This window comes from Falco rusticolus, chromosome 1 (genome assembly GCF_015220075.1).
Source record: "Falco rusticolus isolate bFalRus1 chromosome 1, bFalRus1.pri, whole genome shotgun sequence".
Taxonomy (NCBI): domain Eukaryota; kingdom Metazoa; phylum Chordata; class Aves; order Falconiformes; family Falconidae; genus Falco; species Falco rusticolus.
In genome coordinates this window covers 34,809,991-34,834,602 of record NC_051187.1, presented here as the reverse complement: position 1 = coordinate 34,834,602, position 24,612 = coordinate 34,809,991, and the positions used below count along the sequence as shown (strand labels likewise).

Below are 24,612 nucleotides of genomic sequence, written 5' to 3'. Positions count from 1 at the left end.
GGGGCTGCTCCTTCATGCGCTGGTGGCACTTGAAGCAGCTGGTCGTGCCCGCTCGCGGCGGTGGGCGGTGTGTGGCCCCGCTGGGCTCCTTCCCAAGGAGAGGGGCACAGAGCAGCCCCCGTGGCCCCCACCCGCTGCCCGGCGGGGGTCTCCCCCTGGGACGGGCTGCAGCAGCCGGAACCCCAGCTCCCGCAGGAGCCCTTTGGCTTCTCCCATCCCCGGTGCTGGGGAGACCCCAGGGACCCAGAGGCTGGGGGCCAGAGAGCACGGTGACGCAGGAGCCCCTCAAAAGGGGGTGACACAGGAGCCCCCAAAGAAAGGCAGCCCTGCTGAGGGGCAGATGCGCTGGCTGTGCCCCCCAGGCAGTGCAGGGCCGGCGGGCAGCGAGAGGCAGCGGCAGCACTGGGCAGGTTTGGTGGGGCCCGGTGCAGAGGGGGGTGTTTCTGTCACCATCTTGCTCCCCGGCAGCGACATGTCAGCAGCCTCCCACGGGCGCAGAGGAAGAGCAAACCGCTTTCAAGAGACAGCACCGTGGTTTGGAGAGGCAGGAGGCTCAGGCAGCACACTGAGGCAGCAGGTATAGCAAGTCAGTGTGGTTTATTTTTTTTTAAGCCAAACATAAACAGGAAAGGTACCAACTCATTTCCAGCCTCCAGCTGTCCTGGATACAATGTAATAACCTGTTTTAAAAACAAAACGAACACAAACAAAAAGAGAATGAGAGATGTCCCCACCCTGCAACCTCAGCTGTGTCAGGGGGTCTCACCCTTCAGGCCGCCTTCATCTAACGTGGCTTTTTGCCCAGCCCAGGCACCTCCAGCAGAACGGATGGGAGAGAGGGGTAACACATGCACCACTCCATCGTCACCTACACAGACAGGCCCTGTGTCCTCACATGGGGCAAGTGCCACCGGCCAGGTAGGTCCTACGGAGCTGGGACAGCCCTTAGAGGTACTCAAAACTAGTCAGAATACCCTGAGCAACCTGGCATGAATGTGAGGGTGGCCTGGAAGGGACCAGAAGTCCCCCGGAGGTCTTCCTCCAGCCCAAAGCAGCCCTCTCCTCCCCTTGCCCTCCAGCACACAGCAGCAGAGCCTGGGTGGCTGGAGACAGGGCTGGCTGGTGCACAGGGTCTTGTGGCCTCTGTTCTTCCTGCAAAGGTTGGTGGCAAACTGCCACAGTTTGTCACAGGGGCCACGCTGTGCACCTTTGGCTCTGACAGCTGTCAGGGCATGTTGCGGTGTGTTCCTGCCGGCCCTGTGTGTCAGGGTGGGTCCAGAGGGGCTGGAAGGGCTTGCCAAGGGGGTGCTGCACCATTAGCTGTCCCTCCCCAGCCCCAGGGAACACCCTTGGCTGGTGGAGGGCTCCGAGCCCTCTCCCACAAGCAGCGGTGCGCCACAACACGGCGCTGTAAGGGAGGACAAACCTCGCCCGGGAGGCTGTTGCCCGCCCTGCCAGGTGCTGCCCAGGTAACATCCCCGAGTCCCAAGACCCAGTGGCACAGCTCAAAACCAGCCCACGACTGCTGCTCAGCGTGCTGTGCCGTCTTCCCGACGATGCAGACAGCAATTACTACTTGCTTCTTGCCCCCTCCCAGCCTCCTCTTCCCACCCACCCGTATTTTTTTTCCTTCACCCCCAGAAAGCCATTTTAACACACTAGCACCCTGGCTGTTCTGTGCGCAGGACAGATGGCTGATGGCGCCTTAAGAAAAGGGAGGAGATGGCATTAGCTGCGGGAAAGTCACCCCTCTGCCCCCAGGGGACACGGGACCAGGACTTTGGTACTCCACCAGAGCAACCTGGGCAGGCTTTCTGCTTGGGGAGGTGAGAGGTGGGTGGTCAGACAGGGGAAGGGCTGCAATTCTGCCCTCTCCAGAAAGCAAAACATCCCTTCTCGAGAGTGAGCTCTGCACAGACACGACAGGACAAACTGCGATGTGTATGCACATGTACTGTCCTTAACGTATGTACATTCACAGGGATCCAGACATTACAGCCACAAGGAACTTTTGGGATCCGCTGCTGTCGTCTTGGGAAAATGGTGACTGCAAAGATGCCTGTGCTGCCAGGCGGGGCGGGGGGACAGAAGAGCCACCTGAGGCATGAGCAAACACCCTATGTGACCCTCCATCAACCCAAAGAGGCATTTCCCAGCTGCGCTGGACCTTAGATGCTCAGCCTGGATGAATCTGTGTGCATGTCAACAGGCTGCTCACGCAGGGACACAGAGGTATCATTGCAGGGCTTTTTTGCATTTTTCCTGGCCAGCCTGGATGCTTGGGCTGTCTCCCACAACTGCAAATACTTACATGGGAATTCCCCTGGGCCAAGCCCAAAGACTCAACCCATAGCATGCAACACCCCACAGGCAGCAGCAGGAACACCGGACGAGGCAGCTGGAGTGCCTGATCAAACAGGAACAAAAAGGGGGGCCTTTACACGCCATTTCCTTCGGTTTTGTCTGAAGTCCCAAGATCAGACTGCTGATGTTTGTACAGTGCCCACTGAAATGCTTCCAGTCTCTTCTAAATTTGACACGTACAAGGCTGTGCCGGCGCTCCTGGTGACACCGACACCCACATAACCATGCACTGACGTGGTCTGCACAGCCAAGTGGGCAGGCAGACCTGTCTGAGGACACAGTTCCTCTCCAAAATGTTTTCCAAACGGATGAGAGGTTTTAGTTACAAGGCTGGCTGGTTTGCCTCGTGTACACAAGTCACTTGCAGTACATCTGTCCCCTATTGCACATACACTCCCCTGTTGCACCCATGCAAAACCAGTCTGTGGGTGGGGAAAGCGTGTGTGAACCGCCTGAGGAGTTGCTCCATACTTCCTCCTTGTGCAGACTCTTTTCAGAGTATAAAGATAAGTGGCCCCAGAGAGGTGGCTATAATGGGCTCTGCTGGCTACTCTGGGACCCTCTCTTAAAAGTACACAGCATGTTTTCAAGTGGTTTAGATACACATTGTTCAGCACCAGTTTTCAGAGAAATTTTGGGCAGCTTTCTGTTGACTCCTGTGGCTTTTTTATGGCACAATTCTACCTGGCATTCAGGCAGCAACTCTTGCTGAGGACTCCTGTGAGCTCAGTATGTGGCAATTCTCTTGATGCACTTGAGGAGCAAGGTGTCAACAGGCTGCCCGTTTGGCAGAGGGGATCATAAAGCCCCAGGGAACTCACTGGTATCTATGCTGTCGTGGTGCTAGCCCCATCAAAGCTGAGGCTGGGACTGGGGAGCCCAAGCCCTGCTCATGCATGCCTGTTCTCAGCTACCAGCATAAACCTTCTGACTCAACGGTGTCATTCCCAACCTTGCATCTTGGCTAGGAATCTTTCAGCATCTGCTTTCAACCCTCAGAAAGGGTTGGAGTCTACTTCATCCCTCAAAAACACGAGACAGATTTTAAGATTTTGCCTAATGATTTGCTACCCTGCTTTCAGTTGAATCTATTCCGCTTCTGTAAAAATTCTTCAGCCCCTTCCTCCTTCCCTCCCTCCAAGTTCATTTCAGTACAGACTTCCTTAAAGACATAGTTCTGCCTGGAGTACAGCACCTTGACCATTCGTCAGCACTAACCACACAGGGCTCTTCTTCCTAAAGCGCCAACATTCCTGCAGACCACCACCACTCCGCTGGCAAAAGTGCTGGGCTTTCAGTATTTATTTCTCATATTTAATCAGTGCTCAGTATTTCAATAGGATGGCATGCAGTTCAAGCATTCTTTTAAGAGGAGGGCTGTGTGACTTCACGTTGTGATACCTGAAGTGCTATAATAGACTAAGAGCATCCACCTAACTCTACACATTAGGGCACAGTACCTAATTCTCATCTCTGACGTAACTACTGCATTGCAACTGGACAGTGACAGGAGACACTGGCGGTAGCTTGTCTATAGGTTTGCTTCAGAAACCACAAAGGTATGCAGGGTCCACATACACACAAACACTGTGTCACTCTGCACCCCCTTAACCTCTGAACCCAGAGGAAAATCTTTTCTGCAGTGGTTCTATCTGGGCCTTTAAGTCATGTTAAAATTCATGTGCCTTTAGCTGCTAAAGCTTTTTCCTTTTGGACAGCAGAGTACGTACTCCCCCAGAATCCGTTCTCTTTTGGCAAAAAGGAAGGCAGCCTCAAGCTGCAGGAATTAACATCTCTTCCATATGTGGTTTGGCTGACTCCAGGGTTGGCCAGTTTCCAGTCATGATCCCACTGTATTGCATAAATACCTATAGATTTGAGATGGCAGCGAGTGGAAGCTTCCCATACATCAAAGTCATTCTGGCACTGACCTCCAAGCTTCCAGGAAACAGTGCCACGAGGTTCAAAGTCATCCTGGGAGCACTCGCAGCTGTGCCGCAGATCCTGCCTTGGACATACACAATGAACAGACCAAAAAACAAGGTAAGAACATAGACCTGGTGTGTTTAGCAGGCACAGAAAAGGGCTCAGAGCTCATCTTCTGCATTAGGAGAGTTTGTATCATCAGTAAGGTGGCCAACTGGACCTCAGTGTTACTGCTGCGCTTGCCACCCCCAGAAGCCTAGCTGGTGCTGGTTTTGTTGCTGGGGCTCTTTTCCAGGCCCGCCAGGATATTCAGAATCAGAACAGTAGCTCTATGAACAATCAGACTACAGAGGTGAAGCAAAATCTGACCAAAAATTCAGACTGGAGAAGACAACAGTGAAACGTAAGAGACTTTAAAAACTATCACTTGCATGAGATATACATTTAAAAAAACCCGAAAACACAACCGAAACAAAAAACCCACAACACTGCAAGGACAAGCAACCTCCTTCTCTGGAAGAGGGGGTTCTTCCATATTCCACACCAGGGGTCTCACTGCGTCGACCTTCTAGGCAAGACAACCACAGAATGAGTAGTATACGCAAATCCTTCCAAAGGACAATGCGCTTCCTTGCGTGACTGTCCCTGCAAGATCCTTAAGCTTGGCCTCAACTACCAATGTCTCCCTGTGCCTTTGGGCCAGAACGGGCAGGCAGGCAACGGAAAGATGCTATAGCACCAGTTACAAAGTTCAATGCAGTTTTCAATGCATTAAGCCAAAGGATCGTCACCGAACTTGCCTTCCATGCAAGTTTTGCAAAGAGGGTAAAGCTACACTCCAGCTGCTTCTGTCCTCACGATGCCTTCTGCACTCACTCCTTGCCTGAGCTGTAGATCTTCTGAACTGTGGCACGTGTCAGCTCTAAATCCTCTGGGTACCGAATTTCTAGCTCGGTATTTGCTAGGTAGTGAATGCCGGTAAACTCTGAAAAATAGCGGCCAATGTCAGGGTGAGGGATCTCCCGAGGCTCAGAGTTGTATTCCAGGTTCTCTGTCAGGGAAGGAAAGAAGCAGTTATCACCACGCGAAACAGCCTGCTACAAGATTAAATCTTTCAGCACGATTGCTCGCAGAGCCTTATCTCCTAAGTGACGCTGACCCTGTTTACTAGTGACATGAAAACCATTTTATGCCTGAGACCACACTGCCCGACATTAGGTTAGAGTAGCAGGACGCTGACCCGCTCCCACTGTTGGTCACAGGTCTTGGTTGCAAATGCAGGGAGAAGCTGCTGCACTGAGCTCTGATGCCTCGAGGCCCATGGAAGATAAGTTTCTTAGAGAGATCCTTCTCAAATGCTCCTAGGTGAGGCTGACTGCACAAGGCTGTCCTGGAAGAGGAGCAGAGTGCTTTCTCACTCTAAGTCACCAGCCTGCATTTCAAGCACGTCTCACACAGCACGATCAACTTTTCTAAATCCAAACTCTCCAAAGTTAAGAGAAAGTCCTTAAGAAGAGCACACCGATCCTTTCCCAGAGCACCCCATTTCCTCTTTCCTCCTTTGTACTAAAAGATAACCTGATTAAGCACAAGAGTTAAACAACACAGAAGCACTGGCATTAAAATGCAAAGGTGACCCAAGCTGAGGGCCCCTTTGCTCCTGCAGTGTTTGTATAAAGCAGGTGACTGGGAGGCAGCCCAGCAGTAAATCACATGCGCAGGTGCCCTGCAGCAGTCCCCAAATGATGTCATTTTTTCTCGCACGATACCAGATACACAGGTAAAAACAAAAGCTGCCCAAGTCCCAAAGTCTGACTTATCTGCAAGGCAGGGCAGGAATAAGATGGGATGCAGAGAATTCATCTGTCTCTGAAACTATTCAGTTCACTACAGAGCACACAGAAGTCATATTAATCCATACAGGCTCTTTGAAGCTACTCTATGCCAGCATGTGCAGCCAAAAGCACAAGAGCTTTCTGTATCTCAGTGGGCTGCTGCAGTCCTATGGGTTTGCAAAGTACACACTGCACCACTGCGGAAAACAATTTACACTCCGATATCCTCTGCAAAAGCATGGCTGAGCAGTGAGCTGTGTACAAAGGCGAAAACACAGTGACAAAACAGAAGCTGGCGGGGGGAAGAGACTGAGACAATCAAGTTCGGCACTAGGTGGGGAGCCTGAGAAACGTGCTGACTAGCAGTTCTGAGCCACAGATACCTGGCCTGTGCTGCCACAAAGCAAACAAAAGACAGGCAAGAGTGGACAGGTAGACACTAAACTCACTGTATGAGACAGGTGTTTTGGAATTAGCTGCAGCTCAACCTGCAAATTTGCAGGAAGGGCTCAAACTGAGGTACAATTACCTATAATAAGCTTGTATTGGTGTTATTTCTGAGCTGGTTAGATAAAACTCCGCATGCACATGTGCTTAAGATTCTTTTGGTAAAAAACTATCATCCCCTTCCCAAAGTCAGGTCAGTAAGTTGTGAACTAGTCCCTTCCTAAATGATCTGAGGATGTATTTTAGAGAAAATACTCAACAGCCAGGCAGCAAGATACCAGCAAGCAAGAACAAACCCTTCAAATTTTCCCTAGCAGTATCAAAAAACTCGGATCCCACAGAGACGACAGTGTCAACCTACAGCTTAGCTAAAATACGCTGTACTCTGGAACCAGCCAGCGTTACACTTGTTTATAAACAACTAGACAAAATATACAAAGATCACTCAACCCCAGAAGCACTGTGGACAATTATCTGATTAGTTTTCACTGAGATGTGTGTTTTATTATCAACCCACGGCACATAAGAATTTTTGGTTTTTAAGACTCTCTGAGAGGTCAAGTACTGCCTAATACAAGCCATAAGGCCGGGCTGCAATATTCCCAGTCCCCACTTCATCTTTTTGGACTGCTGAATATAAAGTAACCCTCAGGACAGTGAGAAACACCTGCTCTTTAAACCTACAAAGGCAGGAGTGTCCCCTCCTGTAAAGCCATCTCTTGCTCACATGTATGGGACAGAATGTGCTAGGGAGCACCCCCCCAATAAAGAGCTGAACTGCATTTTTCCCAGCATTTCCCCTCCAGCAGCTTCCACATCTTTTAGCAAAATACACTCAGGCTGTGCAGCTGCTTTGCCAGCTGGATGGGATGCCTCTGTTATCACACGGAGAAGAACAAACATGAGGCAAAGAAAGAGTCCGTTTACAATGTACAGTTACAGATGTATTTTTCTTTTTTTTTTTTTCACCTCAGTTGACACTTCTTCCTGTATTCTACCCTCGTATTCTGACCATCAGACAAGAATTCCCTTTCTTATGGTATGTTGCATACAGAACGGTCAATAGAGATTTCTAAACCTCTTTGCACTTGTAAAGAGACATTAATTTTTGTCCCATTCTTATTAGAGGTGGCACTAAAAGTCATGCTACCTGTGTTCTTTGGGATCTTCGCTTGATGACAGCTGCTCAGAACCATGCCCTGACAAGCAAAGCCTGTGTGCTCCCTCACTAGATCCTATTTCGACGTCCTGCCCAAAGCACAGCCATAATTTCAAAGGGCAAGAGCTGCTGACAGAACTTCAGACTTCAGCAAAAGCTGAATTACTTCTTTCAAAAGCAACAATAATGGTTTACACCATAAAACCAATCATGTCCAAAACATGCTTCTTGGGCAAGAGGAGATCACATCAGCGTGGTCCTTCACATTCATTCCTAGCAGTACTGATTTCATGGAGAGCAAAGCAGACTGCGATTCAAGATCATTTTCCTTCCTACCTCAACCTTAACTAACAGTTTATGTTTCATACTTCAAAGAGTTAAACACTTAAGCATCCCCATCGCCTAATGCGTGTCTAAAGGTAGTAAACACAGGAGACTCCTGCTCACCTTGAGCAGCATATCTGCAAGAGCCATCTTCCACTAGCACATTGTAGAAAGGCTGGTGGGGGCCATGTGGAAGGCTGTGGACGTTCATATTCCGGATCCATTCATGCCCCATCATGCAGGCGGGATCCCAGCCATAAATCACGCAGTTATAGCCATATCTAAAAAAATTGCACACCAAAGACTGAAACTTCTAGAGCCAGCTCTTTTTCCTCCAGACAAATAAATATAGCACAAACAGGATAGGATCCTCCTCCGAGCTGGCACAAGGTGGAGAGGAACAAGGGGCCGGGGGGAGGAAATAAATTCAGAAAGGGTGTGTTTATTTTGAGGTGGGGGGAAATGACTAGGTGTGACAGGATAAATATACAGAAACAAACAGCTGAGGACAGAGGAAAACCAAACACAAACAAGAAAAGAGAATGGGAAAGCAACTGGGAATCAGCAACAGAGAGAACAGGAAACAAGAAACAGGGAGGGAACCCACCATCCTACTGTGTTGTGCAATTACTTCTGTGCCCATCACACAGACATGGGTAATCCCAATACCGACTCCCAGAAACAAAGCCATCATTATTTTCAGAATATTTATGCCATTAATCGTGAGGTATTATAACTGTCACTGCTGATGCCCTTAAAATATGCTCCAGATGTCTTGCTGAGCCAAAGGAGTGGCCGAAGCAACATAGTGCTAGCATCGTCATTCCGGCATAGTACAGACAGGAACACAAAGCCTCTACGCAATGCCGGAAGAGGGGGTAATAACAGCACAGGGAAAGATCCACAAGCTGTCTTAAGAATCTTACAATCTCTTTTGAAGTTGATTCTCTTCCATGGTCCCTCACTAACTGATCACTGATGTTTCCTTGAGAGCTCTGGGCTGTGGAAATTTTACCTGTGTGATACATGATGACTCAGAAAAGTCACCTCACAAACCTCTCTGCGAGCAAACAGCAGTGAATACACCTGCTCTCTCAAATACAGACAGAGCTGCTCCCTTTTTTCTGCAAGGTGCCTGGCATTTTCCATTCCAAGTACCTCCTTGGCAGATAAACCCACGTCTCATTACTGTCAGAACAAACACTTGTGCACTCGTTAGAGTACAGCCTTCTAATGTGGGCAATGTTTTGAAGAGCTCACCTCTTGTGTTTCATAATCAGCCCGATTGAAAAGCAGACCTCTTTGTGCTTCTCATCTGAACGGTGCTTCACCTCAGGTCCCACCTCCTCCTTCCGGCGCTCAATATGCTCTAGGGTATGTTGAACCAAGTACCCCACAGCCCCATGCTGGGATGGGTCCAAAGCCTGAATATGCTGCAAGATGTCCAGAACCTTCAGCAACCAAACCAAAAAGACAGATTCAGAGCAAGTCTCTACAGCAGCCCAACTCTTACAAAGACATACAGATATATTTCTCCAGTGGGCTGGGTCTAAGGGCCCAGGCCTAGAGGTCTGCCACACGAGTTTTCCACACAGGACTGAGAACCTTTGCTCTAGATGCATACTCCTAAGGAGTTCCTCATACTTGCTTAGCCTGCAGAAACTGCAAATAGTCCTCTCCTCTATTTGTAGATCTCCCTACTTCCAAGGAAGGGCACTGTTGAGCACAGTAACTCCTTAGAACTAAGCCACACAAGCTAATTGTATTGCATTTTGTGACCACAGGGAACTGATGAGACCATTTTCTGAATGGTTTCTGAAATGTTAATACTGTTGCTAGTGTCCCAAACTACTGCTGTGAAGAGATTCCCGATGACTTCTGCTGTATTTGAGAACAAACATTTTAGTAAGAATTCCTCAGCATGTCTGTGGGAGCCTGGCAGAGGAAAAATAGGGCAGCACAGAAGAAAATGCAAATAACCTCTATGATGCTATACCATGCAATAGTGAACAAGAGAAAGGGAAGCTGCTTGCCTAAGGATGACTAAAGGACACTAACTTTAAAAGTGCTCTCAAAGCAGCAAACCCTGTAGTTCCAGAATACCAGACTACCAATACCCTCTGGCACACTATCAGAGCATCTGCCAACAAGTTTGTCAGAGGCAGGCAATTCAAGTTCTACTTTTTTTTTTTTTTCCCCTCCCACCTTCTTGCTCTTACAAAATTGTTGTCTGAATAGGTTGGGAAAAGACGGATACATTTGTCCCAACATCAAATAACCTCAAGTGCTGCCACAGTTCCAAAATTCAACACACTTTAGCACCTGCCAAAAGGATTGATCACACGCTGGAAGTTTTGGTCACTCTAAGTTCAGAGTAGCAGCAGAACAGAAATCTCAGGCTATTAGGCATGAACATCAGCCAAGAGGTGAAGAAAATAAATTGAGAAAAAGAACAGGTGAGTAATTAGGTATGAGAGGAAAAAGCATAGTTCAGGTTTCTTGGCCAACTTAATTCTCTGGCTGGCATCTTAAGAAGGACGTGAAAAATCCTACTGAAAGGGGAAAGCCTAGCACAGTCACCACAGCTACCAGATTCCTGGCAATTTCATTTACTATTATTTGCAAATATTTAGGACAATGTTCTGTGTAGCTCTGCTCACCTTTTAAGATTTTGTGCCACTTTCCATAAATCTGGCAGACCTCTATTAAATCTGGTACCTTCTGTCAGGCATACATTCTCCCTGGCTAGCTACGATTCCACCCGCTAGTCTGGAACGACTGGATGTATATGAGGATGCAATACTAAAAAGTAAAAATTTACGTATTTTCATTGCTTCTGGCATTGTGGTGCAGAAAAACTACATGTAAAACTCAGCCATGGGGTTGTATTGCTTGTTCTGAGGGGCAGCAGTATGTAAAGCCCTGGTGCTTTACAAACACATTGCTGAGTGCCAGAAAGGGGAACATCTTTCAGTGTTTCACTTAGCTGTCCCCTATTTACGTACAGTTGCCTTTTCAGCTCAACGAGTCCCCCTCATACACAGTTTCTTAGTTTGTGCTGTTTTTCCTGTGGTGACTCTAAAACTTGCTGCCATTAAGAAGGAACAGCAAGCTTAGCACAGTTTGTTCTTCAAAAGAAAGTCAGCTTCTCCAGCAGTCCTTCGTTTCAGTTAAATTGGTGGAAACAGCTTCACCTTCTGCGCAGTAGTCCAGCCAATACTTCTGCCCCCTCACCCAAACCTCACATTTGGAAACGTGCACAGGCATTGCCCAAGTGTGTGAGCTTCATTAAAGTAGCACAAGAAACTCTGACTAGGGAACACCTCTTTGCTTTAGTGACACACTAAAGAAATAATACTTTTTTGGATTAAATCCTGCTTCTTCCCTGCGCCTTCCCCTGATTTTCAGTGACAGACAGGGATGATGCAGACAACTTAGACAACTTGTAAGTCTTGGCACCTTCTTGGCACCCACATTCAGAAGATAGCCTGACTCAAGTTGGCATGCTAACGGTGACATTAAAAAAGAATCCCAAGGACAGGAATATTAAACTGCTTTTTCCTAAGAGCCACTGACTGTGTGGCTAAGGTTTCAGAGAACAGCTTTGGTTATATTTATAAAAGATAACTTCCCACAGGTTTTCTGATAAGGTAATTGTTCCTTTTACACGAATCCAGCAAGAGGTTTACCACCACTACCACAATCCAGGCATAAACCAACGAGAATGCACTTACAGCTAGAAGTCCACCGTATTAGTTGCAAGACAAGCTGTCAGACTTGGGCAGTAAATCATAAATTATGACTCAGACTCAGGGCTGCTCACAAGACTCCCCCCAGGGCAAGCAAACAAGGATCATCCTCTTCCCTGCTTCATATAGTAGAAATTGATTCTCCGAAATGTGGTAACTCATTCAATTGCATTTATTACCAAAACAACTTGTGGCAGACTGTAACACAAGCTGACGTAGTCCAAAAATCAATAGACTACTGTTAACAGCGTTTAGCCTATCAGAAAACATATGACCGAGTGGCGAGGTACCTTTTCTGGCCAGATTCCCAGGTGGAAGTATAACCTAGCCTGGAGCATTAGATGCTGCACATTGTCCGGATACATGGCCAGGTATAGATCCAACGAGTCTCTCAAGAGTTGGTAAGACTGATCAGTGCTTTCTCTGCCAGCAAAAAAGAAACTCAATTGTAAGGCTAGCTCTTCAACCCTTATCCCCAGTACTCCGATGTACAGGGATAGGCACCAAAAATGATGCTACAGGAACAGGCATGCTCATTCAATAAGAGTGACTCTGGCACCAACTGTCACTCATCACATCCAACAGCCTCCTCAGAAGGAAAAATGCTACACAACTGATGATTGGACTCTACCCTCCCACTTCACTGGTATTCTACACAGCCAAATCATCCTACATAAGAGAATTCACTTTCTAAGCCATTTCCTTGTGAAACTTGCTTTTGCTCCCCTAGCTTACTTACACCTAAAGCAATTCTTTCACTTTAGCATTTCTGTCTATGGCTACTTGCAAAAGTGATTACCAGGGGCATTTGAAAATAAAACCAGATGTTCCACAAACCAACAATACCCTTGAAACTGCTCATCTGAGCATGCGGGTTGTGCTTACCAGATCGTAACGAAGTCTGCTCTTAAGGGAATGGTGGACAGTCCCTATCAGCTTTTCACAAAGAAAAAAAATCATCTGTCTATTTTCTTGAGGGAAACTAGTTTTAGTAAATATTCTTGTTTCCACACAATACTGCTGCAAGTGACTACAAGGAAATAGACAATGCAATGTGACATACAGAATTTTCAAGATCCCCTGGAGTGACTGACACCTTTTTAAAGCACTCACTCGAATACTGTGAAGAAGCCATATCGGATATGCAGACAGTATATTTTGGGCCCTTTTTTCCATAGGCTTTACTGGCCAGACGATCCTCAACTCACCGCTTGCCAAGGTTTAAGAGATTTCCCACCATACGCTGCAAGACCTCTTTTGAAGTCACCACTCCATAGAACTCCTCTGTCACATGGTGGCCAATAAGGTACTCACACTCCTTCACAGTGAGCTGCTTCCCCTTCCCAAAGGCATCAATGTAGGTGTAGTCAAAAATATCTGTGCTTCTAATAAAACAACAAGGAAACGAAATTGTGATGATGGGTCTCACGGTAAAGCAGGATTACCTATTTCTGTTCTTCCCTCAACCCTTTCAAGCTTGTTTGCAAGACTACTGTCATTCACACCTCAGCTCCCTCCTAAGAAAAGATCACCTGGTACCTTCTCTCTCCTCCTAGCTGCTTCTTCAGATAAACTTATACAGGAAAAGACAGAGAAACTAAAGCTACATTTCACTCCACAATGCCAGTTCCTTCCTTCACATATTTTCAGGTTTGCTGTATCTGTTGCTAGATAATATTATGACACTGCACTGGAAAGTGAGCCCACACACATGGTGCCTGAAGCCTAGTGCCAAAAGGGGTATATATAGACAAAAATCAATGCTCTGAATTGGACTGCTGATATCACTCACAAAATACAGATTTCTGTAAATTGATCATGATCTGGTTCAAAGACGTATTCTGCACTGACTCGGAATTAAATGAGTGCCCAGAACAGCAGCAGCGGCCTCTAGCAACTGCTCTGTATGAAAGGTTAAGTGAAATGAGCACCCTTTTTATTTCTTGTCATTTTTTTTGTAATTTTCTTAAGTAAGAGAAACATTACCTCATGGTGACTATTATTTCACACTCAGGAAACCTGTTCCCATTCCTCATCAGCAGAGCTGAGCTCTGGGAAAACTTTTTTAGGTGTGATCTTTTCCTCTGTGTAGGTTATAATGACAGATGGAAAATAATTAAACATCCTGGTATAGGTCTGGAGCTGTAAATGTTTTCTGTTATTACTGCAGACACAACTTCAAAATTCAGCAGGCCACTTACCCTTCTTTTCCTTGACACCATCGCAGTAGAAAATGGCTAGGAAAGTTAACTGGCTCAAGTTTGACTCCCAGCTGCCTGGCAATTGTTAAATAAAGCACAGACAAACTGATGGGAATTCCTGTCCGGCGGATCAAAACCTGGGGGATAAAAATGTGATAAAAACATAGGGGATATTAAGAAAAATACAAAACCTCATGGTTTGATTCCACAAATTTAAATACACCAACTTGAGAGAATATGCACCAAAAGATGACAAGACAGCAAGTTGTTCTTCAGAGAATTATTTGTCTGACTACATTTGGACAAATAAAACACCACTAACAGAATGTCTCAAGCCTTGCAGCCTCCCATTTTTTGCCTAACATACACGTACCTGGTGAATGTACGAATTCAGGGAGTTATAGTAATCCAGCTCATTTCCTTTGTATTTTAACTGCTCATAGAGGACACAATTCATAGCATCAAGTACCTGCCGCTGAAGCTCCACTTCTGGAATCAGGACTTCTCCTAAAAACACATACAATGAAATACAGACTAAGAAAACAAATATACTTAACCTTTATGCAATGAACCTTATACCCAAATTCTCCATATGGACTACAAACACAAGAGATTCATCTCAATTCAGATAGTTAAGACACTGGCTGGAGTTGACCGCAGCATACCTTAGCACTCTGCTCACAATCTGGCCTGTCTCAGTGGACTGCCCTGCACCTCAGCTGTGCAATAGCGATGCCTCACTTCCTCCTGCGGCTGGAGGACTGGATCCTAACCACAGCACTGCAGCTGGACCTGTCACACTGCCCAGGCATGGGAAGTGTGCTTTCACAGCTGGAGGGTCCCAGCTTGGCCACACCAAATGCACAGATAGAGACAGACTGTTCACTCTCTCTTTCAAAGACAGCAAACGTTAGATAGCGCTTATAAAAAACCAAGGAGCACGATGCTGCCTGAACTTTGGAGATGTTAAAGCACATACCTTTTCTATTGCTGCTGACTTTCTGAGACTTGCAGAGGAAAAGAGGTTGATCCCCTGTCCCACAGCTCTGCTACTGATACTAGGTATCAGGACTACTTAAGACTCCAAGGATGAATGGGAAGAAAAACAAGAAGGAGAAGAATTCCCCTCCCAATTCTTTTTCCTTAGACAGCATCAGATGGACTGACAGCCCTGGGCTACTGAGTCCCTGTGGCTGAACAAACCATTGTTCCCTGAATGATGGTTTAAGCAAATGTCAGAATATGCTTGCCAGGGAATAAAGAACAGCAGCTCTTTAAGCTGCAATAATTCAACAGCTGTTTCACCTTGTCTGCCTGTATCTAGAATTGCAGAAATGCTCTGCAGTAAAGCATATGCTTCTGTACAGTACCTGCCTTGGAAGTCAAGCTGGGATGCCTTGGATTTTTCGTCCGCAGGACTTTGCGCACTTTATCTGTGATATCATCCACCTGTGCCTGGACACTTTTTAAGCAGATGTCTGACAGTGGGTTACAGTATTGATCAATTAAAACAGCACCTGAAAAAAACAAACTATATAAGAAACAGGACTTCAGTTTTTTCTTTGCTTAGTTTTACCTACTCTTAAATTGCAGGCATGCAGCAAGCAATTGCAGCAGAACCCAAGAGCTTTCTTTTTGAAATTTGTGGTCATATATTGGATTTATCACATAGAACGCAAACGATAAGATGGCATGATAAATACCAATTAAATTCAGTATTCCTCTCTCCACCATCTTAAAATGAAAAGCAATAGATTCATACACTGAGCAGGTATGCTGCTAGACCCAGCTCAACTAGCCAGCTCTCCAGTCACACTGCATCACCTGGCATCCTCCCAACTTACAGTTTTTTATTCAGAGCATGAAACAATCTCAGCTTCACTTCTGCTTCAGTTCTGATTTCTTCCTGCCATATCCTTCCTAGCTATCATTCTTGCTCATTGTTCCCTCTTTCTGCTACATTCATCTTTCTCTTCCATGCCTGCTCTCCACCTTCACGTCAGAAACTCACTATAACAAAACAAATTTTCATTCTCCTTCTACCCATCTGTCAAACTTCTGCAGAAGAAATAATAGCCCTTTCTCAGATTTTTCTCCTTGCCATCCTGTCACCACTGCTCTTTCCAAAGCTTCCATATTGTTCAACCTTTGGAATCAACTGTATTCACTTGCAAGAATTTTGCATGGATCATACCTCTTCACATTTCCTACACTGCTTCATCAGCATGTCCACAGCCTGTATTCAAGGATCACAGCAGGGCCCCAAGCCATGCCTTCTTCCCCCCTCACCCAAAGTGTGCTCCATGCTGACCAGGTGAAACTTCACAAAAACTACCTGTTGGTGCTCTAATAGCACCTCTATGGCAGACAAATGCATATATTTGTGACCCACGTGATTAAGTCACACAATTAACTGTCTCGGCTGTTTCCAGAAAAAGCCACTTTTGGCTTTCCCTTCTTGCCCTAACACAGTCCCTTATTCAAAGTCTATTGCCACTAACAAGAACCAGCTTTGGTGTTAGAGACTTTTGTATGACATTGAGGTATATACCAAGAGTAAGGGACTCTTCTACAGACACTAGCAGCCTTCAATCCGTTCAATAGACCATCTTCTCCATAGGAAGCTTGAAGAAGACAGTAATCCACAAGACTGAGGACATGAATTGCAGAAAAACCTCCTCTTTCTTCATATCAGGTGCATGTGCTTTCCCACCATGTGAGTGGATTTCCATCCCCGTTCCCCAGCTCTACACTGCACAGCTTCAACAGTCCAGCAGTCAAGATGGCTCTTGAAAGAATGCCACAGCGCACAGGCTGCAAGCTGAACAACAATCCCCCCGCCCCGCCCCCGCCTGCAGTTTGCTCCTTGCCCTTACCTGAGAAGCTCCTGGGAAAGGACATAGTAGGGAGCTCACTTGAAATCAGATCAGCTGGTCTGTTAGGCTGTATTCAGTCCATGGGCTGCTTCTGCAATGTCAGCTAATTAGGACACTGAGCTACTGCTGAGTTCCTCAATACGTTGTTTAAGATTCAAATGCAAGTGCTTTTAACATTTTCTGGATTGCTTTTCAGCTCATCTGTCCATGGGCAATTATTCAAGCATACAGCACTGACAGAAGCTAATGTAATCCTGACATTCTGATGCAACACTATGTAACTACTGCAAGACTTTAAGGATTTCAGGTACATCAAAAACCCAGACTTAATTCTGAGTTGTTGTCCAAGGGCTAGTTGGAATATAAGCAAGGAAGGCTCCTTCCAAGTAAAACAACGACAGAAAGCTGTCATTAGGTGCTCTACATGGGATCTCTGCCAAAGACTTACCCTCCAAAAATGACTGCCGATCAGTCGGGCGTTGAAGATACTCCTTCAGGTTTTTTAATATATTCTGTTGCCGTAGAAAGTATAGAATTTTCTTTGCATAGTACTTCCAGGTGAGACCTTTCCTGCAGATTTAAATACAAAAAGCAGTATTGCCCTAAACAAGCATTTTAAGGGTGAACACTTGATTTTTTTCCAGCGACTACAGGTTTACAGTTAGACTATTGCTTTTCTTAATAGGTCTCACAACACCACTATAAGTGAAGAGTCAACCAAAAAGGGAAATGTTAAGAAGAAAGTCATCATCAAAAAAAGACAATATAAGACACTTGCAAAGTATTGCTTCTACCATCTCCAATTTTCATCCTATCACCAATACATAATTTTGAGAAGACACAGTATCATGGGAAACAATACAGATCCCAATTAAAGTAGTTCAATAACATCTAATTAAATCCTATATTTAATTCATAAAACATTACCCTCTGACTAGGTCCCTCCAGAATCAATCTTGAAGTATCCTTTCACCATTAAAAAGAAATTGATGAAGGACACGAATATAGGCCCATTAGTATTCAGAAGGGAAAAAAAAAAATCCCCAGAGGAAAAACACCTCTGTTGCCCCGAAAAGACAGGAACAGATCGACAGTTGGTCTGTAGATCACACAATTCAAAACCTTACAGCTTTTAAAATAAAGCACCCTCACTTTCTAAATTAACAAGAGAAGGCAGAGTGCCCAAGAAGAAGCAACAGAAAGCTTGTTACTATCCAGGTAAGGTCTGAAGAGGTCACTTGAAATACGACAGACTAACTCAGAGGCATTCAAGTCACATGCATCTAAGCAAGCATTACCCAGTGCCTCACTGAGCACTTTTACACCAAATCGTTCTGAATGGCACAAAGCCCTGGCCCCCAAAAAACCCAAAGGGAGAATTCTACTGATTCCCAGGCTTGGCCCTTGCCATATGTTTAACACTAGTCCAGTTTCCTTCTTCAGAGAAAAGCCTCTTTACTTGCTTACATTTCCTCTCCTCCAGACTGCAGGTCAAATCAGCCCTCTCCATCCTACTGGACAGGAGAACAATCAAATCTCATAACACTTTATCCTCTTCCAATAAATTGGGATGCTCAATAGGGACAACTGCTTTATTGGGATATCTTCCAGGGAAATGATTTCGCCTAATGCTCCTGAATGGCCATGACTACAGCTTAATCAGGGTGTAATTAGCATCAATTCTGCTTTATGGGGAGGCATTTGGCCAGTGCAAAGGCTCAAAAGCTTTTTAACCAGTTGTCAAATGAGAGACATTTAGTCCCAGTTCAAATAGAGAAGGTAATAAAATGTGAAAAAGCAAAAATGAGATGATTGCCATTCCAGTTATGTTTTGTCAAGCTCTACTAACAGTCCCTTTAATCAAGGCTATTAGACTCCATTACAAGCAATCTATCACTGCTTTGTATCACAGCAAAATCATCATGGTTTATAAGCCACTAGCAGAAAAACCCTAAGTAAAGCAGTGACTTATTCATCTTGCTCTTTGTTAAACACAGTGATGAGAATACCTAGGCAGATGGAAACCAGAAGTTTTAGTTACCTGCTTGGCATTTCACTGCCTGAATAATTTACAGAATTGAAAATCTGGCAGAGACTGAATTAAACTCAGTTGCTTATCTGGGGACTAAAATTGTATCAACCTACTACAGCTAAGAAAAGCAATGAGGAAAAAAAAAGCTTCATGATACAGGGATTCATGGCGGCAATACTCCTTGAGTATACCCGCTTCCCTCCAGTGCTGTGGCCTCATCCTGCAAATCAGTTCAGCAAAAAAGAACATGAGGATGGGAACTTCTTAAGCCAAAACTACTGCAGAGAAGAGGGTACATGGAACATGTCCTGAGAGATGTCATGAACTGGCAAGGAAAGAAGCAACAAACAGCAACACAAAGCCAGAGGACCTCCTTGTAGGATAGGTTACATGGTTTCTTCTGGAAATACTAAATCTGTTCTGAAATCAAACAGACAGCAGTACTTTCCAGCCTTGGTAAACCTGAGGATGTTTTTTTGTAAGAGTGACAAAAGGACAAGCTCAGGCATTCACCACAGTACTATTCCCCTTTAACCAGTGAAAGGGGAAAAGCCCGTGCTATTTCTAACCCTTCTTTCTTACCTTCCTTCCATGTTAAGGATACACATTAGCTCATCCTCAAAAAAATGACTTGGGCACCCAAGCGTCTCAATGTCACTGAATCCGTCACAGGGGACCTGTCAAACCAGACAATGAATTATGCAGAGCACAACAGCTTCTTTCCTGGAGAATAATTTCATAAAAAGTCTCCAAACCAATTTTGTTCTATTTTTTTAAATTTATGTAAGCTCTTTAAAATGTCCAGCTCACCAAGTACTCATAGCCTCTACTCCAAGGATTTAATACAATGATCCACTAAAAAGACCCAGTAGCACCCTAGAGCAATTTAAGGTAACTACATCATTTGGAGCTCCTGCAGTGGGTGTATGGACGAGCCCAAGATACCTGATCTTATGCAGGCTGGGCCCAAGCTGAAAGTAATTTTAAGATGGAATCAACTTTTACCTGTGGTTAACTGAACCTCTATATATGCTCCCTTGTGTAGAAGATTGCTCCCGCGGGAAGGAATGAAGGAGCAGGAGCCTTCTTTTGTTGAAGCAGTCACTTAGGTATCTACATTCAGAACCGCTATTTTCTTCCAGAATTCAGAATTCGTTTTTAAACTTTGGTTGGACTGCAAGAAATCTACTTGTTTTCAAGCTTTTCAGCATAGGAAATGGGCTAATAGAGTAAGGAAAAAGCAATTCCCATCATACTGTATCTTAGCAGGATCTCACAGAACTGGGTTGAAAGTCTCTCCCCCTCAGTTCTAGGCAAGCAATCAAGCTGCAGTTTCTAGCCCCACAGGAGATGATCCTCATTATTAGGCCTTTGGGTACTGCTGAATATTCTCTTAGTATTCTTTGCATATGTGATTAGAACAGTAGGAACCCAGGAGCCTCTGCCCCCGGTTAATGCCCTGACACACATTTCTCCATGGTCAGATGTCTATCTGCTGAAATGGCAGCAGAGCAGTTCAAAAAGAACATCTGAGAGAGATCTCCAAATACCCTACTGGCCCCACAGCCTTTTTTTCCAGGGGTGAAAACGTATATGCCAGCCCCTGTTTGAAATTAGATAACAGGATTTCAACATGGGTCTCCTACGTCTTAGGGGAATTCTTTACTGGACCACAATATATTTGCGCAAAGGAGCCACAGAGGCGTGGCTATTTAGTCACTCTTGTGTGAACTTTTTAATTCAGCCAAAGTCACAGGCAGCATTTAGGCCTATTTCACAGAATATCAGGCTGACCCAAATTGTACAGCTAGCCAAAACCCACAGCCATCAACTAAGCAAACAGGCAATGAAGTAACTGTCATTCCACATGCCAGTAAATCTCTCCGAGAGACTGACTACATTTTCATCTTTTTCACATTGAACACAGAAGAATCTTGGTGCCACAGCTGGGTAGAGAACTTAATATACTTTCCAATTCAGTGAACTTATTGCACCTTGATCCTGTTTTTAAATGACTTCTGACAACCCACAGAATATACCCTTGTACAAGGTCTGCAGGAAGATAAATCCACGTGTGTCAGAAAACCACTGGTCCTTCAGAAGTTCCCAGAGCCAGGTCTGAACATGCAGCAATGAGCAAAGAGCTTTTAAAGCTGCAGCAGCTGCATGTGACATGCAGAGCACGCTCTGGCTTCTACAGACCTTTGGACTTCGAACTGTCTCTCCCCTTTTGGCTGGTGACCTAGTGTTCTCAGACAAAGCGAGGAAATATGAAGCTTCTGACTGCATAGTTGAAAAGATGTGAAGAGATAAGACAGAAAAACTTGTAAAAAGTACTAAAAAAGTAGCTAGGCTCTTGCACATACATATAGAAGATGACTTACATGTTCTGAAAAGAACCTTTTTGAGAAGGAAGCTACAATTCTCTGGGCTTCTAGACCCGCGTTGTGCCGTGCTTTGTACTCTTCAAGCCAGCTAACACCATCTGTGTTGCTATAGTATTTCAGCAGCGATGGCCACCTACACAACAAGACATAAGTGAACAGGTTCATTAGTATTTCAGCATCACTGAGAACCTCCAGAGCTGTAAAATGCTGTGTATTGTAACCACGTGACTTAAGGAGCTGAGGCACTGCCAAGACACAGTACAACTTCAAATGTAATTGTATAAATTAATCCAATGACTGATTCAAGCATCAAAGCATAAATCCAACTGATTTCATCTGTATATTAGTGGTTATTTAAAAGTAAGCTGTCCTGAAGCCTGCCAACAGGAAACCTTCAAAAGGTTCATATTCCAGGTATTTCAATATCTAAATACCCCAATCACTTTTGCCATTTCCTTTAGAGCTTTGCAAGATAAACATTAGCAGAGGAGAGGCAGAGTTTCATAATGAAGTTTGCCATTCTGAGAATGTATTGCATGTAAGCTAACTTGTCATCTAATATAATAAGAATTCACTGTCCTGTGGTCTTCCTACTACCTTGTGGGTCTAATTAAAATGATGCACAAAACAGAGCTCCCTCTATCGCCCTTGCCAGTGGCAACATCTACCGGAGGAAAAGAATTCTGAAGTCAAATTGTGACAGCTAAATGCTTCTGCAGTTCATTTTTAATTCAACAAACAACTATTTTAACACCCCCTCCTCATTCTTGTACAAAAAAAAAAAGCTGTAACCGCTTTACTGAGTCTAAACATCCAGAAGTTAAACACACTGCACATCTTACCAAGAAGCATTTGAAGGTTCAGCTGAAAACCTACCTTCAGGTAATGTTTTTGGGGCTATTAGCAGTAGCATCTTTTCTAATAAAAGTGGGCATGTGCTGCCACAACACAGCCCTGTGCAAGAAAATACTTGCCAGTGCAGCAATACCCATGACACCAAGATCATTTGTGTTTGAAACACGAAGAAGAAGCAGTGCAGATGGAAATATTTTGGGCAGCATGGGAAAGAAAGCTGAGAAAAAGAAATCTTGTAATTTAGAGGGATATTTATTTCTGTTAATTATTAATTAATTATTTCTGTTAATTATTAATTTATTTCAGTTATTACTGGGTTTTACAAAACACTTCAAGTACATGGATTGCCTTAGATTCTTTTCAGGTTTTTATATATACACACATACACACTTTTATATAAATGTGTGTGTAAGTATATATATATATATGTATGTATGTATTTTTACTTTTATAGAAAGAAAGCCAAACTTTTAAATCACTGCTTCTGTATAAGAACTATTACCAACTAACCAAAGCGCAGTTATGTCTGTTCACACATGGAAGATATTTTACTACCAGTTAATAATAAAACTACACTGCAATTGCAGCTACAAAATAAAGTCAAAGGCTAACCAATTTACTTCCCATTACATAATAACCTCTCTCCTGATGGATCCCTAGCCATTCATCTATGGCTGAAATGCAGCCACATTGTAATAACAATAATTTATTTTAGGATGAGAAAGAATAATTTCTTGGGTTGAAATTATATTGAAAGTTTTAGGAAGATAAAGTGCAATTACTCACAATGGAATCCAGCCAAGACAACAAGGTCAATGTGCAAACACCTGCCAAAAGTTCTATTATCAAAGACAGAGGAGGACAGCAGCATGTGCTAATCACCCACCACATTCAATTTCAGCTGTTGGATCTCAACCATTTTTATACTTTCAGGTTTGCTTCAGAAATTAGAGCCACTGAACTGGTGAAGGTATCTGGCCGGCCACCCAAAGCCACAGCTCAGTGAATTGGGGAAGCTGTAATTGTTCAGTAGCCTTTTTCACCCATGAAGAGAAAATAATCCTCTCATTTGAGCTACACTAAATTTCAGAAGCCAACTGGCAATTAAGAGAAGGCAATATTGCTACTTTCTCTGTACCAAAATGCAGACAAATCTAGGTAGCTGACAAGCATGCTCTATTCTAGATAGGTTGGCGGCGCCAGTGAAGGAGTGGTGCTTCTACACTGCTGAAACCAGTGTAGCATAAATGATACAATGCTTATCCTTTATTCCCACTTAAAGTGTTAATAGTCGCACTGATTGCAACACAGCTATGCCCTCATCAGGTAGCCTGTGACTGCCTTTGGGGGAAACTACACTCGAAAGGAGCAAAAGTCAATCCAAAGGATTTTGCCTTCTGTGAAACCAGCTCTCCCAAAAGCACAAGTAAACATCCCTCCTTGCTGTAGAGCATTAGTCCTGCATCAGGACAAGTCTCGGCAATCGTTCTGGGAGTGGCTAGAGGGGCCAGGGAGGCCAATCTATAACTGTGGTGTGCATGTGGCCCTACCACTGCCAGACCCCAGGCTGGATCCCAGTGCTGACTGCAGGTAATCCAAGAGCCCAGCTGTGGAAAGGACTGCAAAGACCGATCTCCAAGCAAGGGGCTGCAGAGATGGATCTCCTCTGAGCAAGTGGCAAGCTCAGCCTGCTCCGACCCAATGTGATTTTGGAGAAGCAGCCTTACAACAGTCCCGCCACCCCTGCTCGGGAAGGCCACCCGCATCTCACCCGTTAGACAGCAGAGGGCTCGTTCAGCCCATGAGGAGTTCAGCATGCACCTTGTGGAGCCGGGAAGAGCGACAGGGATCGAGCAGCGGCGTGTGTATGTGTGTGTGCAATTCCACCAGGAGCACCCATGCCCTCCCAGGCCCAGGGGGACCGAAGGCACCGTCCCGGTGCCCGCCGAACCCTGCGGGCGGGGCCCGGCCTGGCTGACAGGGCCCGGCCTGCGCTGACGGGGCCCGCCCGGCTCCGGGGCCCGCCGGGCGCTGAAGAGACGCGCGGGCACCCCCCGCCCTCCCTCGCCCAGCCGCATCCAGGACAGCGCAGCCCCGCGGCGGGCAGTGCCGGGCCGTGCCGTGCCCACCTGAGGCGGAAGCGCTCCCGCCACACCTTGCCGCGGGGCTGGCACGCCTCACGCAGCCGGCGGCAGGTGCACGACACCCGCCCGATGTCGGCGGCTCCCAGCACGTCGCAGCAGAGGATCAGCTCCAGCAGCTCGCCCGGCAGGTCTGTCAGGCCCATCCCGTCGGCGTCGGCCTCCGCCGTGCCCCGCGGCCCCCCCGGCCCCGCCGCCGCCGGGCCCGGGCTCTCCGCCGCCGCCGCCATCTTGGATGTTTACCTGGGCGCCCCCCCCGCGGGAGGGGCTAGGGAGCGTCTCCCGCTTCCGGCGGGAGCGAAGGCGGAGGAACGGT

The 24,612-nt window shown here is 45.8% G+C and overlaps 1 protein-coding gene across 2 annotated transcripts; it reads right to left on the bottom strand.

Annotated features, from left to right (window-relative positions):
* Positions 1–578: 578 nt before the first annotated feature.
* FBXO21 (F-box protein 21) lies at positions 579–24,532 on the bottom strand. 2 transcript variants are annotated; one of them, XM_037385946.1, is made up of 12 exons: positions 24,285–24,532; positions 21,298–21,433; positions 19,496–19,590; positions 17,330–17,451; positions 15,376–15,522; positions 14,379–14,512; positions 14,006–14,142; positions 13,013–13,189; positions 12,095–12,227; positions 9,316–9,506; positions 8,179–8,336; positions 579–5,341 (listed from the first exon to the last, which is right to left on the bottom strand). In XM_037385946.1, exons 1-12 carry the CDS (start codon positions 24,524–24,526, stop codon positions 5,163–5,165), a joined length of 1,851 nt encoding a protein of 616 aa, XP_037241843.1. In that variant the 5' UTR covers positions 24,527–24,532; the 3' UTR covers positions 579–5,162. The 2 variants fall into 2 exon arrangements, with proteins under 2 accessions (XP_037241843.1, XP_037241933.1); XM_037386036.1 differs by lacking the exon at positions 24,285–24,532 and adding an exon at positions 22,143–22,228.
* Between the last annotated feature and the right edge of the window lie 80 nt (positions 24,533–24,612).